Source organism: Cheilinus undulatus, linkage group 6, assembly GCF_018320785.1.
Source record: "Cheilinus undulatus linkage group 6, ASM1832078v1, whole genome shotgun sequence".
Lineage (NCBI taxonomy): Eukaryota > Metazoa > Chordata > Actinopteri > Labriformes > Labridae > Cheilinus > Cheilinus undulatus.
Window position 1 is genome coordinate 54,312,570 of NC_054870.1, and position 21,691 is coordinate 54,334,260.

The following is a 21,691-nucleotide window of genomic DNA, read 5'->3' on the forward strand; positions in this document are numbered from 1 at the left end:
TCTTAGAATGTTCCTCTGACTAATCCTGCTCTAACACACCAGGATTACGCTTTTATATAATAGATTTACCTATTTCCTCAGAGATTAGCTCCTTTCCAGCCAGCCAAGCAGTGTGAGATGTTGCAGGGAAACTCCAGGGAGGATCTAGAGTTTGATTGTTGTTTGACGTTTTTGCCATCCTCCTCTGTACCAAATCAAAGACCCTGGCTTTTATTTTGAAGTTCCAGAAGTTCTTTCAAAGTAAGATTATTCTTTGAACTGTTGAACGGTTAAGAGCTCTGCTGTTTCCTCCACTGCTGGTGTGTGTGTGTGTGTGTGTGTGTGTGTGTGTGTGGGGGTGGGTGTGTGTGTGTGTGTGTGTGTGTGTGTGTGTGTGCATGCTCATAGGATGACTTGCTGGAAGCTGGGCTGTGCGAATGCCTCGCAAGTCAGCTGATTTTTGTCTTATGACTGAAATCTTGTACTTTTTCCCCCTTGAATCACTTGAAAACATTTGGTTGGTAATTTCTTTGCTGTGTTAGCGGTAGGAACTCTGTCATGCTTGTTTTCTTTCACCCAAACATTCTGGTTTTATTTCTGCTTACAGACAGGATTGGGTAAGATACTCCGAGTTTAATCTGATCTCACCCCTCCTCTCTCTCTCTCTCACCCTCTCTCTCCCTCGTTCTGTCAGAAGCTCCAGGTGTTGGCGGAGGGGGCGGCCCCGGCGGGCGATCTGTCGGAGGAGGTGGACGAGGTGCAGAGCTGTGGCGTCAAGCCCCCGGGGGAGGAGGAGGGCTACGACGCCGACAGCGAGAGTAACCCAGAGGACATGGCCAAGCAGGAAGAGGGTAGGCTCACTCACACTCAGCTCTCTGTCACTCCCAGTTACTCCTCCTGAAGATTCCAGCAGCTTCTACACGCTGGCTCTGCTGCTGAGAGCGTTAGCTCAGGCCTGTTAGTAAATCTCTGTGAAACCTTTATTTATTTAGAGAAAGCTGTAGATCATGCTTACTGCCTGAGCTCTCCTTGTCTGCCATGTTTTAATGTCAGCAGTTTCATCATGATGGAGTCTGAGGTCAGTTTGAGGTTCACCCTCTGAACCTGCTGCTCTGGGAAACCTTGCCTTTCCCACCATCAACTCATTATTATAGGGCTGGGCAGCATGTCAGATTTATGTATTTACATCCATGACAGAGGCCAGGAGAAACCCTCAGTAAGGGTCTGTGGGGGTTTTGCACTTTCAGCTCCAGTTTTCAACACAAAACCAAGCTGCACCGAGTGCTGCACAGGTCATTTAAATGCAGTTACAGCTGCAGTGTCAGGCTGTTACATAACCATTAAAGGCTGACATTATTTTAGTATGAAGCACTACTGTAAAAGTTTGTAAAAAGGCCACTGTTGCACTTTTTAGAAATAACTTTATTCTCATAAAGGACAAACTTATATTCTGGAAACTATCAATTTATTTTGCTAGCAGTACAATCAGAACTTCAGATCTTTGTAGTTTTGATAAATCTGTGTTTGGGTTTGTTGTTTGACAGCTCACTGTGTTCTAAACCTCCAGGTCAAATTTCAGTCAAAAAAAAATAAAGAAAAATCTCCAGGTTTATAAAATTAAACTTCAAAATCATGAAGAATGAGGCAGTGTCAGTTGAAGCCACGCCCACTCAGGAGAAATATGATCCTCTCAGATTAAAAAAATGCTACAATCTGATTGGAGGAATCGTCTCTCTGCTAGTCTGCTGTTACCTCCTGATTTCCATATACGGCGTGCGCGCTGTGCACTGAAGTGCCACAGGTTTGGTCCAACCAAAGGTGAGCGACCTCGCCCACTAGAAGCGAGTCTGGAGCGCAGCGCTGCGGCGCGCAACCCTGATCAGCAGGAACAGATCATGGAGAACTGCGAGTTCACGATGGAATAGCATGTCAACAGTGGACTACTTTACCTTTAAGGGTTAATTTATCATCCTTTCCAGTATAAGTCCATGATATTATTGCTTCCTCCATTGAGTGAGTACATCAGGAAGGTAAAAGGTTCATGTTTGCTGAAAGGATCTGTGGTTTTATGCAAATTCTTTGGCTAAATATCCCCAAAAGTGAACTTTTCCTCATCAGTGCATGTGTTTTATTTTGAAAGAACTGGATGTTCTACGCTTGTGACTTCCATGGTTGGTGCTTTCTGAACGACAGTGAATTTACGAGGTTTGGCAGCGGCTGGCGCTGAAATAGACCTGCAGCGTATCTGAAACGAAGCGGAGCGGCGCTCCAGGCACGCCCCGCTGCCGTACTGGAGCCTCGTATGTTAATGACCTGAGTGGTCACCTGAGATTCATTGGCAGTCATGGACTTAGTTTACCTGAGGGTGTGTCACTAAGGTCAGATGATGTTGGGTCATGTGATCAGTGTGAAAGCGTTGTTTGGATTGCTGACTAGAGGAAGCTAAGGCTGCTCTAAGAACGGCATCCTTCGCACAGTTCTCAAACCAGCGGTCTTCTCTGGCCAGTGTCCATCCCTGTTTGATCAGGATTTGATAACCATGACTGGGATGACTGAGAACATCTGCAGACACTGGTTTATGTCATTTTCGTGTTTTCTTGGTGATTTTATGTTGAATGAAGGAGAAAATGAAGCACAAAGAGCTTTGCATTAGAGACCTTACAGAGGTTTCTTGTTTCTCGGTGAATTTCACGTCTGGTTAAACAGAAATTAAAACTGGGTTTAGTCCACGGGGCCCAAGTCATGAAAACACAGCCTACCTCCAACCTTATCTCCATTTTCTAGATCTAACGTGTCGGACCACACTGTTCCTGTGAGATATTATCAGAGCTGTCAGCTTCCTGTTGTTGCCTCCATTAAAGAGCACAGTAGCAGCGCTAACGTAGGGGTCAGGCCTAGCTACTGGTGGAGCTCCGCTCTGTTAGTGTAGACGGGTCTGACCGGGACTGTAGGCCTGGACTGATGTTGACGTTCTACAGCTGCCTGTTAATTAACTTCCTGTTCAGCACTCAGCCAATGAGGAGTTTGCCAAAGCCAACATTGTCTTTATTATTTATAACAAATGATGAAAACATGCATCCTGATCTACACCGAGCTTAAAAACAGAGACATGATTTTTGTCCTTATTACCTTGTTTGTCCCTAATGGCCACCCTTATCACCTCTCCCTCCTCCACTGGCTGACTTTATATCAAACATCACTGTGGTTCTTTTGAGCAATTTTCCGTCTAAAACCACTTCCCCGTTTGGTTTCTGCTGAGGGTGTGTTGCAATAATCAGTGACTGTTTTTTACAGCACACGTATGACTCTGCAGAAACCAGCCTGAGAGTGTTTTCCTCTCTTGTTGGCTCCGCTCTGGTTTGACAGGTTAAGAACGTGGCCTGATTACTCTCCTTTTCATGTCCTGAGAATGGACTCATTGTTTCATGCTTTACTACTGCAGGCTGCTGCGCTCTGCAGCCTCATGAGCTGAGTCTTATGACTGTAAGCCCTCGTCAAACAGAGACTGTAACTTCCTGGAAAAGTCCTACAGACCAGAAACACAGGGACTCTTTCCCGCCCAGCTCATGCTGGGCTGACCCATCCATGAAGCCGGGCTGACTGCTCTGAGCCTCTCTGTACGTGGAGCCATGTCCACCAGGATGTTAGAGCCCAAAACATCCCCAGTTAAAAACAAAGCTCCTGAAGAAGAACGTCTGTGTATTTAAATGATTATGAATAGCTAGAAGCATTCCTTTACTTTAGGATGATGGACTATGCCGTGTTCATTCTACACCACTAAAATACATTTAAATATGCAGCTGTAACTTCACAACATATAGGAGGAGATTATGGAGCTATTATTGTTGCAAAAGTATTTGCAAACGCGTACAAAGATCTGTGCACATTTCTGCAAATGTGTAGGCAGATTTGAAATGCGTCTACATATCTACAAATGTGTGCTCAGATCTGCAAATGTGTGCTCAGATCTGCAAATGTGTGCTCAGATCTACAAATGTGTGCTCAGATCTGCAAATGTGTGCTCAGATCTACAAATGTGTGCTCAGATCTGCAAATGTGTGCTCAGATCTGCAAATGTGTGCTCAGATCTGCAAATGTGTGCTCAGATCTACAAATGTGTGCTCAGATCTGCAAATGTGTGCTCAGATCTACAAATGTGTGCTCAGATCTACAAATGTGTGCTCAGATCTACAAATGTGTGCTCAGATCTACAAATGTGTGCTCAGATCTACAAATGTCTGCAAATGTGACGGAGGTAGTCTGTCTGTGGCTGGTGTGATGGTAAAGATGGAGGTAGACTGTCTGTGGCTGGTGTGATGGTAAAGATGGAGGTGGTCTGTCTGTGGCTGGTGTGATGGTAAAGATGGAGGTAGTCTGTCTGTGGCTGGTGTGATGGTAAAGATGGAGGTGGTCTGTCTGTGGCTGGTGTGATGGTAAAGATGGAGGTGGTCTGTCTGTGGCTGGTGTGATGGTAAAGATGGAGGTAGTCTGTCTGTGGCTGGTGTGATGGTAAAGATGGAGGTGGTCTGTGGCTGGTGTGATGGTAAAGATGGAGGTGGTCTGTCTGTGGCTGGTGTGATAGTAAAGATGGAGGTGGTCTGTCTGTGGCTGGTGTGATGGTAAAGATGGAGGTGGTCTGTCTGTGGCTGGTGTGATAGTAAAGATGGAGGTGGTCTGTCTGTGGCTGGTGTGATAGTAAAGATGGAGGTGGTCTGTCTGTGGCTGGTGTGATGGTAAAGATGGAGGTGGTCTGTCTGTGGCTGGTGTGATGGTAAAGATGGAGGTGGTCTGTCTGTGGCTGGTGTGATAGTAAAGATGGAGGTGGTCTGTCTGTGGCTGGTGTGATGGTAAAGATGGAGGTAGACTGTCTGTGGCTGGTGTGATGGTAAAGATGGAGGTGGTCTGTCTGTGGCTGGTGTGATGGTAAAGATGGAGGTGGTCTGTCTGTGGCTGGTGTGATGGTAAAGATGGAGGTGGTCTGTCTGTGGCTGGTGTGATGGTAAAGATGGAGGTGGACTGAGTACCCATGCAGAGAGAGAGCTTTATTAATAACCGAGGTCCCTGGAGCTGCAGAGCCTGCAGGGCTGTTTTCCTGTAAATCATGGGAGGACTCCCGTGCTCTGACGGAGGCTAACTCATTTTTACGAGCTCCTCCAACATACGAGGACGCCGCCGACGGAGGAGATGCCTGTGGACGATGATGAGGACACGGTGCCAGCCTGTGTGTTTCTGTTGTTTCTGTCTCAGCGTGGCGTTCTTCCCGCCTGTGTCGGCCTCCCGTTGAGTGTGTGATGTTCTGTGTTTACTCCCACAGGCGTGAAGGTGGAGTCTTCAGCTCTGCGGGAGTTTGCGGCGGTGACGGACGGGCCCAGGCGTGGCGTGCTGCTCTTCCCAGAGATCTGCACGATGGAGCTGCAGCTTCTCGCCACGGGCTCCCCGGACCTGGATGTTCTGAGTCACGTGTTTCACAGCCTGCTGGGGGCCGTGCACGCCAACAAACGCAACGCATCCTTGCTCTACGAACAGGTCAGTCACCTTTTCTCTCCTCTTTAAACGCCTCAGCTGTCCGTCTCTGTCTCCTGACCTCTCTCTCTGCTCCTCACAGGGAGGAGTCAAAACCATCCTGTCGGGTTTTCACAACATCCTGAGCCAAACAGACGCCTCCCTCACAGGTTTGTTGTTCCTCCTGGGTTATTTCTGTCTCGGCAGGATCTTATTCATCAGGGATGTCTGCTGAAAAAACTCTTGGTACGCTCAGTTTTCTGTTTTTTCCCTGCTGCTGACATTTCTCCTGATTCCTCGGGGTTCAGACGTCATCCTCAGCATGAATAATTCTGAGAACTCCTGGGAAATCTGCTCTCAGTTCCTGGTTTGATGTTTCTGTCTTTATATTTATCTCAGAGGACATGTTTATGTTTATCCATATGTTGGCAGAGAAGTTTTTTTCTGCCCCTGACTTGTCTGCTTTTTCTGATCTGGATCATTAAAGGAATAAATCTGGTTATATTTGACTTTTTAAAGCAAAGTTCAGAGTAATTTACATCAGTGGAAACAAACAGCTGTACACATTTCTCTACTGAACATAGAATAAAAGTCTCAGCTAAAGTAGAGGATTCAAAGAGTACTAAGAGTGGCTTCACACTCAGAGCCCAGCCTAGACCTGATCCCCTTACCCCAAAGACAAGTTTATTTACTCAGTGTGAACTAAAGTGTGCCAGACTCTCATATCCATGGATGTGTTGGATTAATATCTCTGCATCTAAGAAGGGTTAGGAGATGGAGCAGAGCACTGGCGTGCAGACATTTTGGGGGGCAGGTGCTCAGTGAAAAATAAGGGCACTGTGTGCGGCATGTGGAACTGCAGGCTGCCTTATTATAGCAGTGTGAGATTTAAAACAAACAGAAAAACATTAGAGGCACATGTTGCATAGTAGCTATCTTTGCAATCGTGTCATGTCTTTCACATACAGCTGGTTCTTGCTCATGAATTTCTTGTTCTCTGTCATTTTGATCATCCATGCTGGTAGATGGCCTATTTCAGGACAGCGCAGAGCTGCTTCCCTGCTGTAGCTGCCTGTAGAATAATAATAGTTTTAATAATAGCCTATTAAGGTAAATACAAGACTACTGCAAGTCCTGTAACATAAAAACAACTTATGGTTGGTACAAAATAATATAATTAGCTTATCTAGCTTCATCCCTGATTTATTACTGACAAACCACTTTGTGTAGTTAAAATAAAATGTGGACAGCTTTTAAGATATTTCAATAAAATCAGAGTTCAACTTTAAAGTTTGAGCTTTAAAAGGCCCTAAACAGTTAACATGATTCTGGTCTTGACTCTGACCTGTCATCTTCATCTTCCTCTTCCTCCTTGCTGCTGATGGACAGCAGAGAGCTGCTTCCCTGGGCTGCCTGTTGTAGCTCCCTTTCTTTCTCCTTTTTAACCCTCTCCTCTCTAGGCATTATGCTAATGCTGCATTTAGTAAATAAAAGAGACTAAAAGTATGAATAAGACTGTTTGGTGACATTACAACAAGGCAGAAGGCTTCTTTTTTCTGTTTGTCATTTAGCAGTATATTTCAGCTTAAGCATACTGATAGATTCACATGTTGTACCAATGACAAACTCTACCGACGTTAGTTGTGTGGTGGTCATCACGTCATATCTATTATTGATCTGGGCTAGCGTCGCTTGTTAAGCAGGTGAGCGGTCGGCTAATTTATGCTCAGCTGTGTTTGGTGCTGTATGAGACAGGCTACTTCACAACAGAGACACATAAATGCAGGTTACAGCTTGGTATCTGAGGCTCGATTCATTGATGTGTTACCTGGCTGGCTGGTGGGGCAGGGAGGAGGTGTGAGTGGGCTGCTGTGCACTGCTGCTGCAACGCGCCTGCATTTGTGTCCGCACTGCGCGTTCACGTTGACGAAGGAAGAGAGGTGTGTTGGGGGGGCATTATTATCACACGCATTTAATCGCTGAGCATTTATAGATGATCGTGTCAACATGGACCACATACGTTACACTGTAAAACAACAACAACAACAAAAAAGAATTTTTCAAAGGGCACTTGCTTGGTCCAGAGGGCAACGGGCAGGTGCTATAGCACCACCGAGTGTCTGTCTGTGCACGCCACTGGAGAAAAGCAATCACATCTTTTCCACAGAGAAAATCTTCTTTGCTCTTATTTTGATAAAGAAATGTCCTGATAAAACAGAAGCTTATCTCTTCACCGGCCACCATTGTTTACAGGCTTCCCTTCAACTAAACTACACCAGCATTTACTGCTTCTTTCTCTTCCTCTGATCAGAAACAAACAGTTCAGCCTGAAAATCCATCAGATTCATCATGCACTAGCACGCTTAGAGAGGTATTCTCAGTGTTGTTCAGGTGGAGCTGGGAAAAGTGGAAGATGACAATGCTGCTGAGAGCAGAGTTGTAAAATCAATTCTTAATAGTCCTACACTTGTTAAAAAAGACTGTTGTATCTGCTAGGGCTGGAATGTTAATCAAATTTTAGATTAAATAGCAAAAGGTGCACCACATCTTTGACCTGAAATAAATGTTATAATACCATTTAATACAGTTTTAGTGCAGCAGAGGTATGTTCTACTAACGTTGCATAGCAGATGGATTCGCCCGTTTCCTTGTTTCTCACTGGTGAATCCATCTTGCAAAGCTGAACCGTTTGGGCCTGGTTAGAAAGTGACACGACCAATCAGCGATGAGGGGCGGTGCTTTCTGGCATGGTGGAGCCGTGACCTAAGCAAGCAGCAACAACATTTGTGTGGATGCTGCTGAAGCGCTGGTTTTATCAGAACTTGACCACATTTCTTGGTCAAAAGAAGAACAAAGACTGTACTGACATGTCTACAGTCGCCATGGTTACCGTTATGCAGTTCTCTCTGGAGTTTACTCCTCGGTCATGGCTATGTCACGCGTTGTGTTGCTCTGATTGGCCCGTAAAGATGTGACAGACAGAACGTTCATCCAGTCACCCTTCGAGTTTATTTTTTCAAAAGCTCTGCCCTTTCCCAAACGCCATCTATGAGAGGTTTACCAGCTGAATGTGTGAAACAAATCCATCTGGCGTTCCAGGTTAATGTTCCACCCATCATACAAAAATCATCCTCTACTATTTTTTTTATTTTTTTTTTCTTCATCAGTCACATAGAAATGAGTCTTCCTGTTCTAACAGCAGCTCCCAGACTCTAAATGTTGGATTTGTTCATTCTGTCTTCTCTGGAGGCTGATGTTTGTCTCTGCTATCTTTTTCTTAACCAGAGATAATTTCAGCCTAAAGCAGAGCAGTTAGTGAAGCTCTTCGGCGGTTTCTGTGGTTTTCTGCTGCATAAACCAGTGATTTCTAACTGTTTCTATCATCTTCTCTTCATCCGTTTCCATTCAGATTGTCAGAGCGTTCTGGTGGAGCTGCTGGTGGCCATGGTGAGCCAGCGAATCACAGCAGAGGAGCTGGCCCTCTTGATTCGACTCTTCCTGGAGAAGACTCCGCCTACTGTAAATATAAAACCCTCTCACTGTCAGGGTTTAGCTCATCTCACATTCAGCTTTAAGCAGCACTTGTACCACATCCTTCCTTTCACACTCTCGTCTCCCTTCATGCTTCTGTGAAACTCATCTACACGTAGAGCTCCCCGGAGCCTGCTGCAGCCTTCGTACAGTTAACTCAGACGTGCTCAGAGCAGATGTGATGCCACAGGTCTGTGTTTCATTGGAAACCTGCAGCAGACATCATTAATAATCTGTCTCAGAGAAAAGAGCTCCCAGAAGCCAAGAGGAGGTTTATTTTCACCCAGAGTGGAACAGTGTGATTTATATTAACGCTCTGTGAAACACAGCAGGTACAGGCACATAGGATTTAGTTTGGCATTGCTGCACGTTTTGATATGACTGCATGTTTATCAGGAAAGGGAGTGTTAGTTATTCTAAACTGATAAAGTGATTTAACCGCTCAGTAATGTCTGCATGGATCTAAACTTTTACTCACTTCAGATCCTTTAGCTGGTTATTAAACTGACATGACGACCTCTAAAATGACCTGCAGAAACAAATCAGAGCATCAGGAAGAACACTGGCTGGTTCTTCATGGTTGTTTTTGATTCATGACAGCTAGAAATTGATAGAAATTTACAGTGTGCACAGAAGGAGCCTCTGTTATCATTTATCATGGCCAGGTTTCTGAGGATGTAGGCTTTAAGAGTGTTTGGATGAAGAACCATTATATTTTAGAGCAGCGTTACTCAACCAAAGAGCCAAATCATTGAAAAATACATTTGCAAGAGCCACAATCTAAGTAATGAAAAGTGGCAATTAAAATAAGTTAAAGGTTGCAAAAAATGGTCAAAAGCTGCAAACACTGGGAGAAAAGTGGCAAAAATGGGCAAAAATCGGAAAAAAAGGTGGGAAAAATGGGCATAAAGTGGCATTTAATTGCAAAAAAGCAGTAGAAAAATGTCAAAAGGGACAAAAATAAGTGGCAAAAATGGGCTTAAAGAGGCAAACACTGAGAGAAAAATGGCAAAAAATGGTCAGAAGTGGAAAACATAGCAAAAAAATGAGTGAAAAGTGACTAAAATGGGCAAAAATCAGAACAAAGGTGGGAAAATGGTCAAAAGCATCAAAAAGAGGCAAAATTGGAATTTAGTGGCATTTGCAAAAGGCAGCTTAGATGGGTTAAAAGTGGCCAAAAGGGCCAAAAATTGCAAAAAGCAGGATAAAAGTGTCAAAAATGACAGAAAGTGGCAAAAACTGGGAGAAAAGTGGCAAAATGGGTGGGAAGTGACCAATTGAGTTAAAGTGGCAAAAATGGGCAAAAATCAGAAAAATTGACAAAATGGGCATAAAGTGGCATTTAATTGCAAGAAGCAGGAGAAAAGTGTCGAAAATGGGAGAAAAGTGACAAAAAGAGGTGGCAAAATGTGCTTAAAGCAGCAAACACTGGGAGAAAAGTGGCAAAAATGGGTGAAAAGTGGCAAAAACATGAAGAAAACGTGAGTGAAAAGTGACTTAAATGGGCAAAAATCAGAACAAAGATGGGAAAAATGGGCAAAAAGCATCAAAGAGTGGCAAAATGGGGTTGGTGGCATTTAATTGCAAAGGCAGCTTAGATGGGTTAAAAGGGCAAAAATAGGCAACAAAAGGGGCAAAAAATTGCAAAAAGCAGGATAAAGGTGAGAAAAATGGGCTATAAGCAGTAAAAATGGAATTAAAGTAGCAAAACATTGAAAATAAGGGCGATGAGATATGCAGACAAAAAATAGAGGTTGACAGTTAAAGCCTACTGTGTGAGAGTGGGAAACAAACTGATGAATGTTAGTAATTTCTGAGGTGAAGTTTTCCTTTTTAATGTTTTCTGGGGAAATAATAATTAAAATGAAGACATAAAAGATCACAAATCATCACAAACGAGCCACAGGTTGAGTATCACTGCTTTAGAGCACACAGCACAGCTAGAAGGTGATGAGTACTGCTTTGTCTATAGAGGGCGATAAATCACCAAAAGAATGTTCCTCTGAGTTTTTTGACATGTAGGGAATCTCTGAGCAGCTGTTCAGCCTGTAGTGATGCCTCTTTAGGTGCAGACCATCAGCAGCAGAAATGTGCACGTTCTGTTTAATGTTTTTGATGCATTTAGCCACCAGGAGGGTAAATTAGACTTCTAAAAGATGATTTTATTCATAGCTTCTTTAACAATGTTCATAGCCAGCATTAAGATTGAGGGTATCTTATTAATACCTGAAAAGGTAGTTTTGTAACGTAGACAGGCAGTTAGTGAAGCAGGCAGGAGAGCGTTTTCAGAGAAAGAGCTCTTCTCATTGGTTCAGATGAACCACTGTGGGCACAAACCAAAAGTTCTTTAAGGGAAAACCTGAAAATGCAGAGTTGGCACAAGTCTAATACTGATGGCTGTTCCTTTGCTCCTTTTATGATTTTTTTCCTGCAGATGATTTTGCTGAAAGGTATCCTACAAATCGTCGAAGCCAACATGAACATGGAGCCTCTTCACTTCCTCTCTTTTCCCATCATCCTCGGTGCTTTGACGCCCGGAGGCTCGTCCGCTGGGTCCCGACAGAACGGGGCCGCCGGGGGGAAAAGCGTGGGTTTGCTGTGGAAGGGGAAGCTCTCGCCCGGACGCAGAGAGGGAGACGCAGACTACAGACCGAGCCACCTCCGCTCCTCTCCCTGGCACATCGCTCCTCTACATCTCCCCCTGGTGGGGCAGAACTGCTGGCCCCACATGGCCAGCGGCTTCAGCGCCTCCATGTGGCTGAGGGTGGCCGAGCAGGAGGAGAAGGACGCAGAGAAAGATGAGGGTGAGACACAGATCCTTCTCTAACGGCCGTTTATGTCCACAGCAGCAGTCAGACTGAGCTGGTCTGTTTGTTTCTCCAGAGGAGAGTAACCTCCCTGCAGCTGAGTCCCACCACGGCTCGTCTCTGCCTGGACACAGATCCACCGAAGAAGGACTCGTTCATATTCTGTCCTTGGGCTCCAAGGCGCTGATGCTTCAAGTGTGGGCAGACTTCTCCTCTGGCTCTCTGACGTTTAGGTGAGCTCTCCAGATATCTGTGAATAACCGGCCTCTAACACGGAGGTATCTGAAGGTTATGGAGCATAAAGAACTGTGATGTCGTGTCTCTCCAGGATCTGTATCGATCCAAACGATGAGATTAAAGCAGGACTTCTGGCTCAGGCAGAATCTGGAGAAGAGCTGCTCAGAGCGGGTCAGTGGCAGCACCTGGGCCTCACCTACACCCAGCAGCCCGAGGGCAAGAAGAACATCCACGGACGGGTGGTGGTCTGGGTCTGCGGGATCAGGTGAGGACAGGGTCAAAGCCAAGGGTTAGAATCTTCTTATGGAGGGAACTTTAGGGGTCCTATCCTGGTGTTACTGCTGCTCTGTTATGACACAATTATAATCATTTGATTGGTGTTGAGATCACAATCACAGACGTGATACCTGATCACCTCCATCAATGCATTCATCAATGAGAGACTCTCTTCACACTGAGAGAACAAGCATGATGGAGAATAACTGAGTAAAACAGAAATATGTTAAAATGATGATGGATAATAACAATGAAAAACAGAAACATAACAAACACTGAAACAGTTACCTCGACTAAACCTGTGGAGTGTGCAGCATGCAGATTTAATCCCAGCTATCTTCTCTCTGTAGTCGAGGTGAGCTGATATTAGGATTAAAACTGATCAATATCCCGGCTACAGGTCTGATTGTAGACCTGGGTCCCAGGGTCTTTGTGAAAGTAAAGTCAGGTTTATATGTAGAGCAGATTGAAAGCGTCCGCTAACCAACGGTCTCACAGACGGAGCAGATACAACCAGAAACAGAGACAAATTAGAATAAACACAGCCGTTATAATGACATAGTAGGGCTGCAAGCAGCGCTGAAGGGCCCTCACACCCGGCACACGTCAGTGTGTGACGCAACCGCCAGTGTGTGGCAACAGTGGGGTGTTGGCACACCTGTGCAGGGTGCAGCAGCATTCCAGAGAGACCATGGAGATTGTCATTCAAGCGTCCTTGCGCTGAAAAAAACAGCACAGTGCACTTTGTTTCTGAGGTAGTACTGCCCCTCAACAGTAGGTGGCAGTATTTCAGAGGTGGATGTTGAAATGTAGAAGTGATGAGAGACGGACTGTTTATCATGTAAAATTGAGAAAAGATTGGAATAATTTATGAGGTGTAATTGCATCTTACAGTAGGGGGCGTGTAGCGCCACATTATGTAATAACACCCCATTATGTAATAACTCCAACCATAGGACTTAGTGTGGGCTCCAAGGTATGCCCTACCCAACTACCTTGCCCTAACCCTAACCGCTTAGTGGCTTACAAAATGTGGCGTTATTACATAATGAATTGAAAATGTATTACATCATTACATAATAGGGCGTTATTACATAATGGGGCGCTACAGCAAAAGCATGAAATTAACATTAAAATTTGTAGAGAGGCAGACCCTGATCATACATGTGAAATCTGAAGGCAATCAGGTGTTTCATATGAGAGTTAGACCCACTTCCTGTCTCATGGCGAAGGATCAAAATGGCCGCCATGGCCACTGGGGCATATTTTAATGAGTCATGTCAATGTCAGTGTCATGTCAAAGTTCTTGAAGCTGTTCCTCCTCTCCTCCAGAAGCCTTCTACATTTCTGAGAGTGACTGGGGAAGAGTCTGAGTATAGCAGAGGATGACCGTAACTGTGCAGATGAGCTGTGTGGTCACCTGACAACCGTTAGTAGCGTCGTTTCCTCTGGGGGTGTGGCTAAGTGGGCACTTCCGAGGTTGTTAGGGTCACATGTTCTCTGGTGGAGGTGTTGTTTCGATCGTTTGTGGAAGGAATCCAGCACTGCATTGTATGTAGGTGGTAGGAAGTGTCTCAGGACCCCCCCTTCAGAGATGGTTTCTCCATTTTCACAGATCAGGGGTGTCAAACTCGAGGCCCGGGGGCCAAATGCAGCCCATGGTGCAGTTATACGCGGCCCACAGGATGGTATCATATTTTTATTCAAACTGTCTCACTTGTATGAGCTGTGCAGATTTACTGCAGTATAAAAATCTAAATTTAACCTTCATTATTTAAAATATCTTCGCATCATAAAAATCTAAAAAGAAAAAAAAGATAAAAAGTCAGGAATATAGGAAAATATATGTATTTTTTGTTTTGGTGTCATATTTTTAATTTTGCATCTCACAGTTCAGACTTAAATGTAGGATTTTGACTTTTCATTTCCTGTTTTTCATTTTTATATTTTCATACTAACTAATTTTTTCAGATTTTATCTCGTATTTTCACTGTTTCAGTCCCTTGCTTTGACTTTAAGGCAATAGTTTGACCTTTTACTCACAATCTGAAATTTAACCTATTTAAGCTTTTAAAACCTTCTAAAACGTCACCTTTTCAACTCCATCTCATTTATTAGGCTCATATATATGACTTTAAATGTCATATTCTGGCCTCTTGAATGAACAGGTTTGACTTTTTATCTCAGATTTTGAGCTTTTAACTTTTTAATTTTGACTTTTCCTCATGTCAGATGGATTTATCATCAGGGCTTAGTTGTTTTTTGCTTGTTTAATCACTGGTGAAAATGAGGATTATGGTTAAATATGGACCCTCTCAGAACCTGGCCCCACTGTGAGTCTGACCCCCGGTCTAGAGAGAACAGCCGCTGTGACTGAAATGTGACGGCTAAAACCGGACCAAATGTTTCAGAGTTAATTGTCAACTAAAACTATAAAGGTAACAAATGAATAAAACTAAGGAATATTTAAATCTAAACGCTAAGATAGAATTAAACATGGCTGCCATAATTAGCACTAGTTTAAGGTTGTGCTTTGAGTTTTGGTCGTACCTTTAGCATGGGGAGGTCAGTGGCTCCATCAGTGGATCCATCAGTGGGGCTTAGCTTTAGCAGACACCCTTAAGTTTCCACTGGGCCCAGTCAGAAGATCTGACTGGTCTTATTGGTGTGGATAAAAGTGATAAAAGTGGAGTGAAGGGATTAAAAAGCAGGCAGTAAAACTTTGAAATTAATCCTAAAATCCCCAGCCCTGATAGCTTTGGATGCTGGACCACATGTGACGTTTATCTAGCTCCACAGCCACATATGCTCGAACAAATCTTCATAATTATCCAGTGTAAAACTTTCGTGTTGGTCCTCCACTTCACATATCAATAAATCAGTTCTATATTCTAATCATCTCCTTATTGGAGCAGGAATCCGGCATGGTTCACCCTGAGGAGACAAGTGAATTTAGGAATACTAAGAAAAGAAAAACAGTATCTCTGCTTGTATAGCACATGAAACTGTTTGGTTTAAGCCCCCATACCCCAGCATCATAATTAAAAAACCCTTTAACTCTGATATTTTACAGTTAAGAATAAGTGGAATATCTCCAGTCTTTACATAGCAGACCCCAAAGCTCCTCTAACTCTGGCTCTGCTGCAGGTTTTTTGCCCAGTAACAGGAAGTCTGTCCTCTTCACTGTAACTAAATGTTTGCTAGTCCTGAGCTGATGGTGGATTAATGTTGGCTCTTTATAAATATAAAAACAGTACGGTCCAGTCCCGCCCTCTTTAGAAAGGTTAGGATACTGGGATATGAACTGGCACTCTTCAATCAAAGACTGATCGATTGATCAAGATGGATAACGAGAAGCGTCTTTGTTTTCTGTACATAGAGGTTTTACTAGAGATAATGCTGCTGGGTGTTATAGTGGTTAGAAATCCTGGCCTCAAAGAAGGTTCCTAAATGTCAAAATGCTGCCATGGAAAAAGAACGCTCTCCTCTGAACGCGTGTAACAAAGGTTTTCTTCTCTGGTCTTTGGTTTCTGCTTGGTTAAACTAATTAATGTTTAAACTGCCTTTTACACACACCTATGGATGGATCATTGATCGTCCATGTTTAAGAATGAATCAGTGATTTAGGAATCAGCATCAGAAAACACGGGACGGAGGAGACGTTGATACCCCCACTCTGAGAATTGAAGATTGTGTTTCAGATGTCACTCCTCCACTGTGTTCCTCGCTCTAATTTTCAGCAGAAACATATTAAATCCAGAGGAATATCAGACTTTTGTTGTAGTTTTGTCTCTTAGCATTCATCTTTTCTATGGAAGCATCATGCAGAAGAAGATAGTCACAGCTTTGTTTGCAGCTTCAGAATCAAGAACTAAGAGGAACTATTAAAATCTGCTCAGCTCCAAAACATCCATGAAACTCTGAGTTAATTCTTTTATATCTGCTGTTTTTCTGCTGCTGTTGTTTGTTCTTGTGCAGAAATATTTTGTCCTCTATTCTTTGATGTTTCTTTTATAGTCTTTCTCCTAACGTTGGTGTGTGTGTGTGGTTGTTGTTCTGCCTGTGCTCTTTAGTAAAGGCTTTTATTTTCATGGTCAGTTTGATGACTGTTGGTTTAGATGGATGATTTACTGATCAGCTGTGATCCCAGCCCAAACACTTCATAAACTCTGGACATGAGAACATGTAGGCTCCATGAAACTATCAGGAATGATGGGAGATGCACTGATAATAGAATAGGATGTTATACTTGTGTGTGTATAGCTGACCTGCACAGGAACTAGAGAGGGAAGGTTCTTTAAGATGATGGCATCAAGGGTTCAGCTTACGTTGACTTCATCTGTTCTCTGTTTAGGAAATGTGAGGTGTCTCTGGACTACACTCTGCCCAGGAAGTCCAGTTTATCCTCAGACAGCAACAAAACCTTCTGCATGCTCGGCCACTGCACGCCGTCCTGCGGGGAGCAGCTGAAGCAGGGCGGGCGCTGGAGCATGGGGACCGTACTTCTCTTCAACGGTGGGTCTGCTCTATTTGACTGCAGTCTATAAATGCTGGCATTTATTCACAGCCAGACTCCACATGCAGACATTCAGACCCCAGCTTTAGTTTGGAGAGGGGTTTTAATTTTCACGTTCACAATTCAAACAATCCCTAAAATATTCAACATAAAAATTCCCAGAATTCCCCCAAAAGTCCGGGCAAATTCCTGAAATATTTCAAGCAAACCCCCCCCCCCCCCCAAGTCCTTAGCAAATGCTAACAAAATTACAAATATATTTTCCAAAATTTCATGAAAATGACAGAAACATCTAAACATCTGAAGAAATTCCCTTGAAGTTCCATGAACATGCCTGGAAATCTAACAGGATAACCCTCACTCCCAGAGTCACAGTCCAGTAGAAAAATTCAAATACATTTCCTACATTTTCATTTAACTGTCCAAAAATTCAAAGCTATTTCTGCCAAATCTTCCTATTAAACTCTTAAAAAATCCAAACATATCTCCTACATTTACATGAAAATACTTCATATTTCAAAGCAAATTCCCCCAAATATTTTAACAGCCATTTTTTCTTCTTCTTTTTCTTAAAGCAGAAATATTTATTATAGGGGATCATTCCTTCTTATTTCAGAATCAGAGCTAAAAGTCCTGCAGTGACGGGTAGATCCCGTGGTTTTATTGGAGGGACAGCAGAGAAGCATGCAGCGCCGTCTAAAGCGATTCCAGTCTTGTGGCGGTGGACGGCCTCGTCTCTGGAGCGATGCGCGGCGTGCTGCGGATTCCCAGCATTCCCTGAGGAGGCTCTCTGAATACTTCTCTTGTTGCCTCTAATTGGCTGTGAATGGCTCATCTCCGGGTGATTTTCACCCTGTGAACCCATCTGATGTGTTTAGACGAGCCTTAGCCTCTTCACTGACGCGGGAATTCATCGAATGTTAAATATTTTTACTGGCAAAGAACACCAGACTTCCACCCTGGTGTTGTCAACTTCCCGTTTTCTAAAAGGTCAAAACAACCCGCCTTCACTTACCTCCTAAAATAAAACATCATGACTAGATCTAAAACCCAGAATATATGAAAGAAGAAGCCCTGACTCATCATTAACCTGAAAACAAGGTTTACCTTCTTCATGCTGCAGCAACACACCTGTCTGTGAGGAGTTCTCTACTTTACAACACACCTGTCTGTGAGGAGTTCTCTACTTTACAACACACCTGTCTGTGAGGAGTTCTCTACAGCACACCTGTCTGTGAGGAGTTCTCTACTTTACAACACACCTGTCTGTGAGGAGTTCTCTACTTTACAACACACCTGTCTGTGAGGAGTTCTCTACAGCACACCTGTCTGTGAGGAGTTCCTCTACTTTACAACACACCTGTCTGTGAGGAGTTCTCTACAGCACACCTGGGTATCATCATAAAGAAGACTTCCCTTCAAGGACAGACGATAAAGTTAAAGCCAACAATAGTTCTGTACACTTCAACTTAGAAAAATAAACCCTTAAACCAGTGATACTCCAAGTGTGGCTTTTTTATGTCTTCATTTTTAATGTTATTCCCCAGAAATCCTTCAAAAAGGGAAACTTGACCATTTTTTGCCACTCGTCCCCCTTTAGCTTTCTTTTGCCATTAAATAGTACTAGTTTACTATTTTTTCCCATTTTTTGCCACTTCTTTTAGCCACTTTTATCCCATTTTTCCCCTTTTCACCATATTTCGCCCATTTTAGTATCTTTTTGCCTTTGAATACCACTTGTTTCCTAATTTTTGCCACTCTTTGCTGCTTTTTTGCCCATTTTTGTTGTTTTTTTTTTGCATTATTTTTGACACTTTTGGACCTTTTTTTGCCACCTGTAACTCATTTTTTAGGAACCGTTTTTTGCTTCTTTCAGACTCTTTTCCACTTTTTCTCCCCATTTCTTTCCGTTTTGCAGCTTTTTGACCATTTTTGCAATCTTTAACTGATTTTTATTGTTACTTTAAGCCGTTTTTGCCACTTTTCACCACTTAGATTGTGGATCTTGCAAAGGTATTTTTCAACAGTCTGGCTCTGTGGTTGAGCAGGGATGAGTGACACTGCCTTACACCTTTAAATATTCTAATTTCTTGATTAGTTTGCTGGGTTAGGTCATATATTATAGTATCATCAGCCTATCTGTGATGCTGATATGTTTCTGTTTTCCTCTGTAGTGTTATGAACAGTTTGTGTTAACGGTTTGGGATTTCTTTGTATACTCTTAAGGACAAATATGAATAATCTACACATGCATCTATGTTCACTTCTTCTTCTGTCTTGCTCAAAAGTTCCATCATGATTTCTCTTTTTTATTGTCAGGATCCAGAATAGGATCTGAGGAAGCTCTCTACCTTTACACCAGCGGGCCCGACCTCACCTCCATCATGCCCTGTAAGTACGGCAAGCCGAGTGTGACATTCTCCAAGTTTGTCACTGAGGAGGGCCTGAAGTGTGAGCAGGTACGGGAGCTGCTGATGAAGAGCAAGGACGTGGACACGGCAGCGCTGGTGGTAGGTTCTCCTCTGCTCTGTGGGGTTAAAAACCCAGATTTCCTCTTCTGTGAAAGTCGGTAAAGAGCTCTGATGGCTCTGGAAATCCTTCTTTTATCTCATTATTGTTGCTTTTTACGGTCTAATGTGCTGTTCCAATAGGCTGTCATTGATACTACTCCACTGCAGGAAGTCATTCCCTCACTGGGAAAAACTATTACAGTTGAGCCTGAGCTGCATTACTGAGACTAATTATAACATCGTTTCCATTAAATGCTAATGGCTCTGCTGATTAAAGAACAATACATCATCTTAAAATCTTTATAACATTAGTTCTGCTGTTCCTCAGGTCAGAAACTCTGCCTACAGATTCACACCTGTGATCACAAACTACATTTAAAGTCAGATATTGACTGTTATAACTATATTACCATTTTTAATTTATTTTATTTGACTTTTGGATAAGCAGTGACTAAACCTATCCATTTTCTTCCACTTCTGTGGAGTCTGGTCACAGTGGGCTAAACTAGTCCACCCAGACATCTATGTCCCCAGTGACAGTTTAAACTCCTCCAGGAGGATCCTGAGGCATTCCCAGATGGGATTTATGATCCCTGCAGTGTTTTCTAGGACTCCTCCCCATTGGATGTGCCTGGAAGACCTCCAAACACCCAGGAGACATCCTGATGAAAGGTCAAAGCCACCTCAGCTAGATCCTTTCTAAGTGAGGAAGCAGCTGATCTCCTCCTCAGCTACTCCTGAGCTCCACAGCCTGAAGGTTGAGCCCAGACATCTTCAGAGGGAAACTCTGTTCAGCCACTTGTATTTGCAGCTGCAGAGCGAGTTTAGAGTCTGCAGAAACCTGTAAAATCCACATAACCTTTAATGTTTGTTTGCCTTCTTTAAACTGGGCTGCAGCTCACATACCAGTGTGGCCAGTATAAACTGTAGAAGCAGGAGCTAGCTGCCATCTCCACCATTACTGTTGAAAGGTTGCTCCTGTTTGTTGTGCATTGCTCCTTAAAGCTGATCCAGGTCTGTGATCAGCAGTGTAGACCGGGGCTGACGCTGCTTTTTAACTTGTTTTGTTCTTTATTAAGTCATAGTCCTGCTGCCCAGTCCAGGAGAAACCAAACGTGACATGAAGTTTTGACCTTTCCTTCTTACTGCCAAGATGGCATAAAAAGACAGAAACAGCGTCTAGTTATTCTTTTGGAGAAGGAGAGACGTTACCGTGAGCTGTTGCTATGTGGCAAACTCCAGGTAAAAGCCAGGTGCTCTTTAAGAGCGAGGTTATTTATTTATTTTTTTTAAGGTTTTATTTTGGGCATTTTTGTGCCTTTATTTGATAGAGGAGGATAGTGGATAGAGTTGGAAACAGGGACAAGAGCGGGGAAGAGATATGCGGTAAAGGCCCCCATCCGGATTCGAACCCGGGCCGTCCGCGTACATGGGGTGTGCCTTAACCACTCAGCCACCTGCGCCCCATAAGAGCAAGGTTTTAATAGTCAAAAAGAAGAAGCCACCATGGCCGTCTCCAGGAAGACTGGCTCTAGTCAAGGATTATGTTAAAAGCCTTCAGTAGCTCAGGGCACATCTAATAATCCATAGACCGGTTTGGACCTACACAGGGTCATCATCAGGATACAGGCACAGGCGAGGTTGTTTAGGAGAATCAGGGTTATAAGGATCTGAAAACCTCATTTGCATGGTATCTGTATGCTGCTGTTGATGGCTCTGCTTTTTTGTGTGCAGGAGAGTCTGGCGGTGGTCTACGCTCCCAGCAGTCCACGAGTCTACACCATCTATGAGCCCGTGATCAGACTGAAGGGTCAGGCTAAGACGGTGGTCACTCAGAGACCGTTCAGCTCCAAAGAGGTGCAGAGCGTTTCCCTGGAGCTGAGCTCTTTCAGATCTCTGCTCCCGACTGAAACTCAGGGCCTGCAGAGCGTCCTGCACAAGATCGGAGGGACTGGGAACTTCGTCTTCCTCTTCGCTCAGGTAGGATGCTCCCTGCATTAATACACTTTAGAGTCATGATGAGACACAGAGGTCAAAGTTCACCCTCTCTCTCCTCTTTGGCCTGCAGACGGTGGAGCTGAGCGACTGTGAGAAGACTCAGGCTCTGGCCCTGCGTGTGCTGCTGTCGCTGTCCAAGTTCAACCAGCACCGCATCCACGAGATGGACTGTTACCATGGGTACTCCATGATCCACCAGGTCCTCATCAAGTCCAAATGCATCGTGGGATATCACATGCTCAAAGTGAGTGGCACCACTGTTAACTTTTCACCCATACCGTGACCCTGATCCACATGTGCCGCTCTGAGCCAGCGTTCAGCAGCGAGGCTGCCGT

The 21,691-nt window shown here is 43.9% G+C and overlaps 1 protein-coding gene across 4 annotated transcripts in view; it reads left to right on the forward strand.

Annotated features, from left to right (window-relative positions):
- The window catches only part of lyst (lysosomal trafficking regulator), a 108,783-nt gene that overhangs the window by 35,853 nt on the left and 51,239 nt on the right, over window positions 1-21,691 (forward strand). For 2 of the 4 annotated variants that reach the window (XM_041790358.1, XM_041790356.1), the window contains exons 6-16: window positions 674-830; window positions 5,294-5,505; window positions 5,585-5,651; window positions 8,891-9,000; window positions 11,447-11,816; window positions 11,896-12,052; window positions 12,148-12,321; window positions 16,687-16,847; window positions 19,168-19,358; window positions 21,093-21,338; window positions 21,427-21,600. In XM_041790358.1, the coding sequence (XP_041646292.1) occupies window positions 674-830; window positions 5,294-5,505; window positions 5,585-5,651; window positions 8,891-9,000; window positions 11,447-11,816; window positions 11,896-12,052; window positions 12,148-12,321; window positions 16,687-16,847; window positions 19,168-19,358; window positions 21,093-21,338; window positions 21,427-21,600 (2,019 nt within the window). The remainder of the gene's footprint in view (window positions 1-673; window positions 831-5,293; window positions 5,506-5,584; window positions 5,652-8,890; window positions 9,001-11,446; window positions 11,817-11,895; window positions 12,053-12,147; window positions 12,322-16,686; window positions 16,848-19,167; window positions 19,359-21,092; window positions 21,339-21,426; window positions 21,601-21,691) is intronic. The other 2 variants (XM_041790355.1, XM_041790357.1) reach the window with 1 other exon arrangement.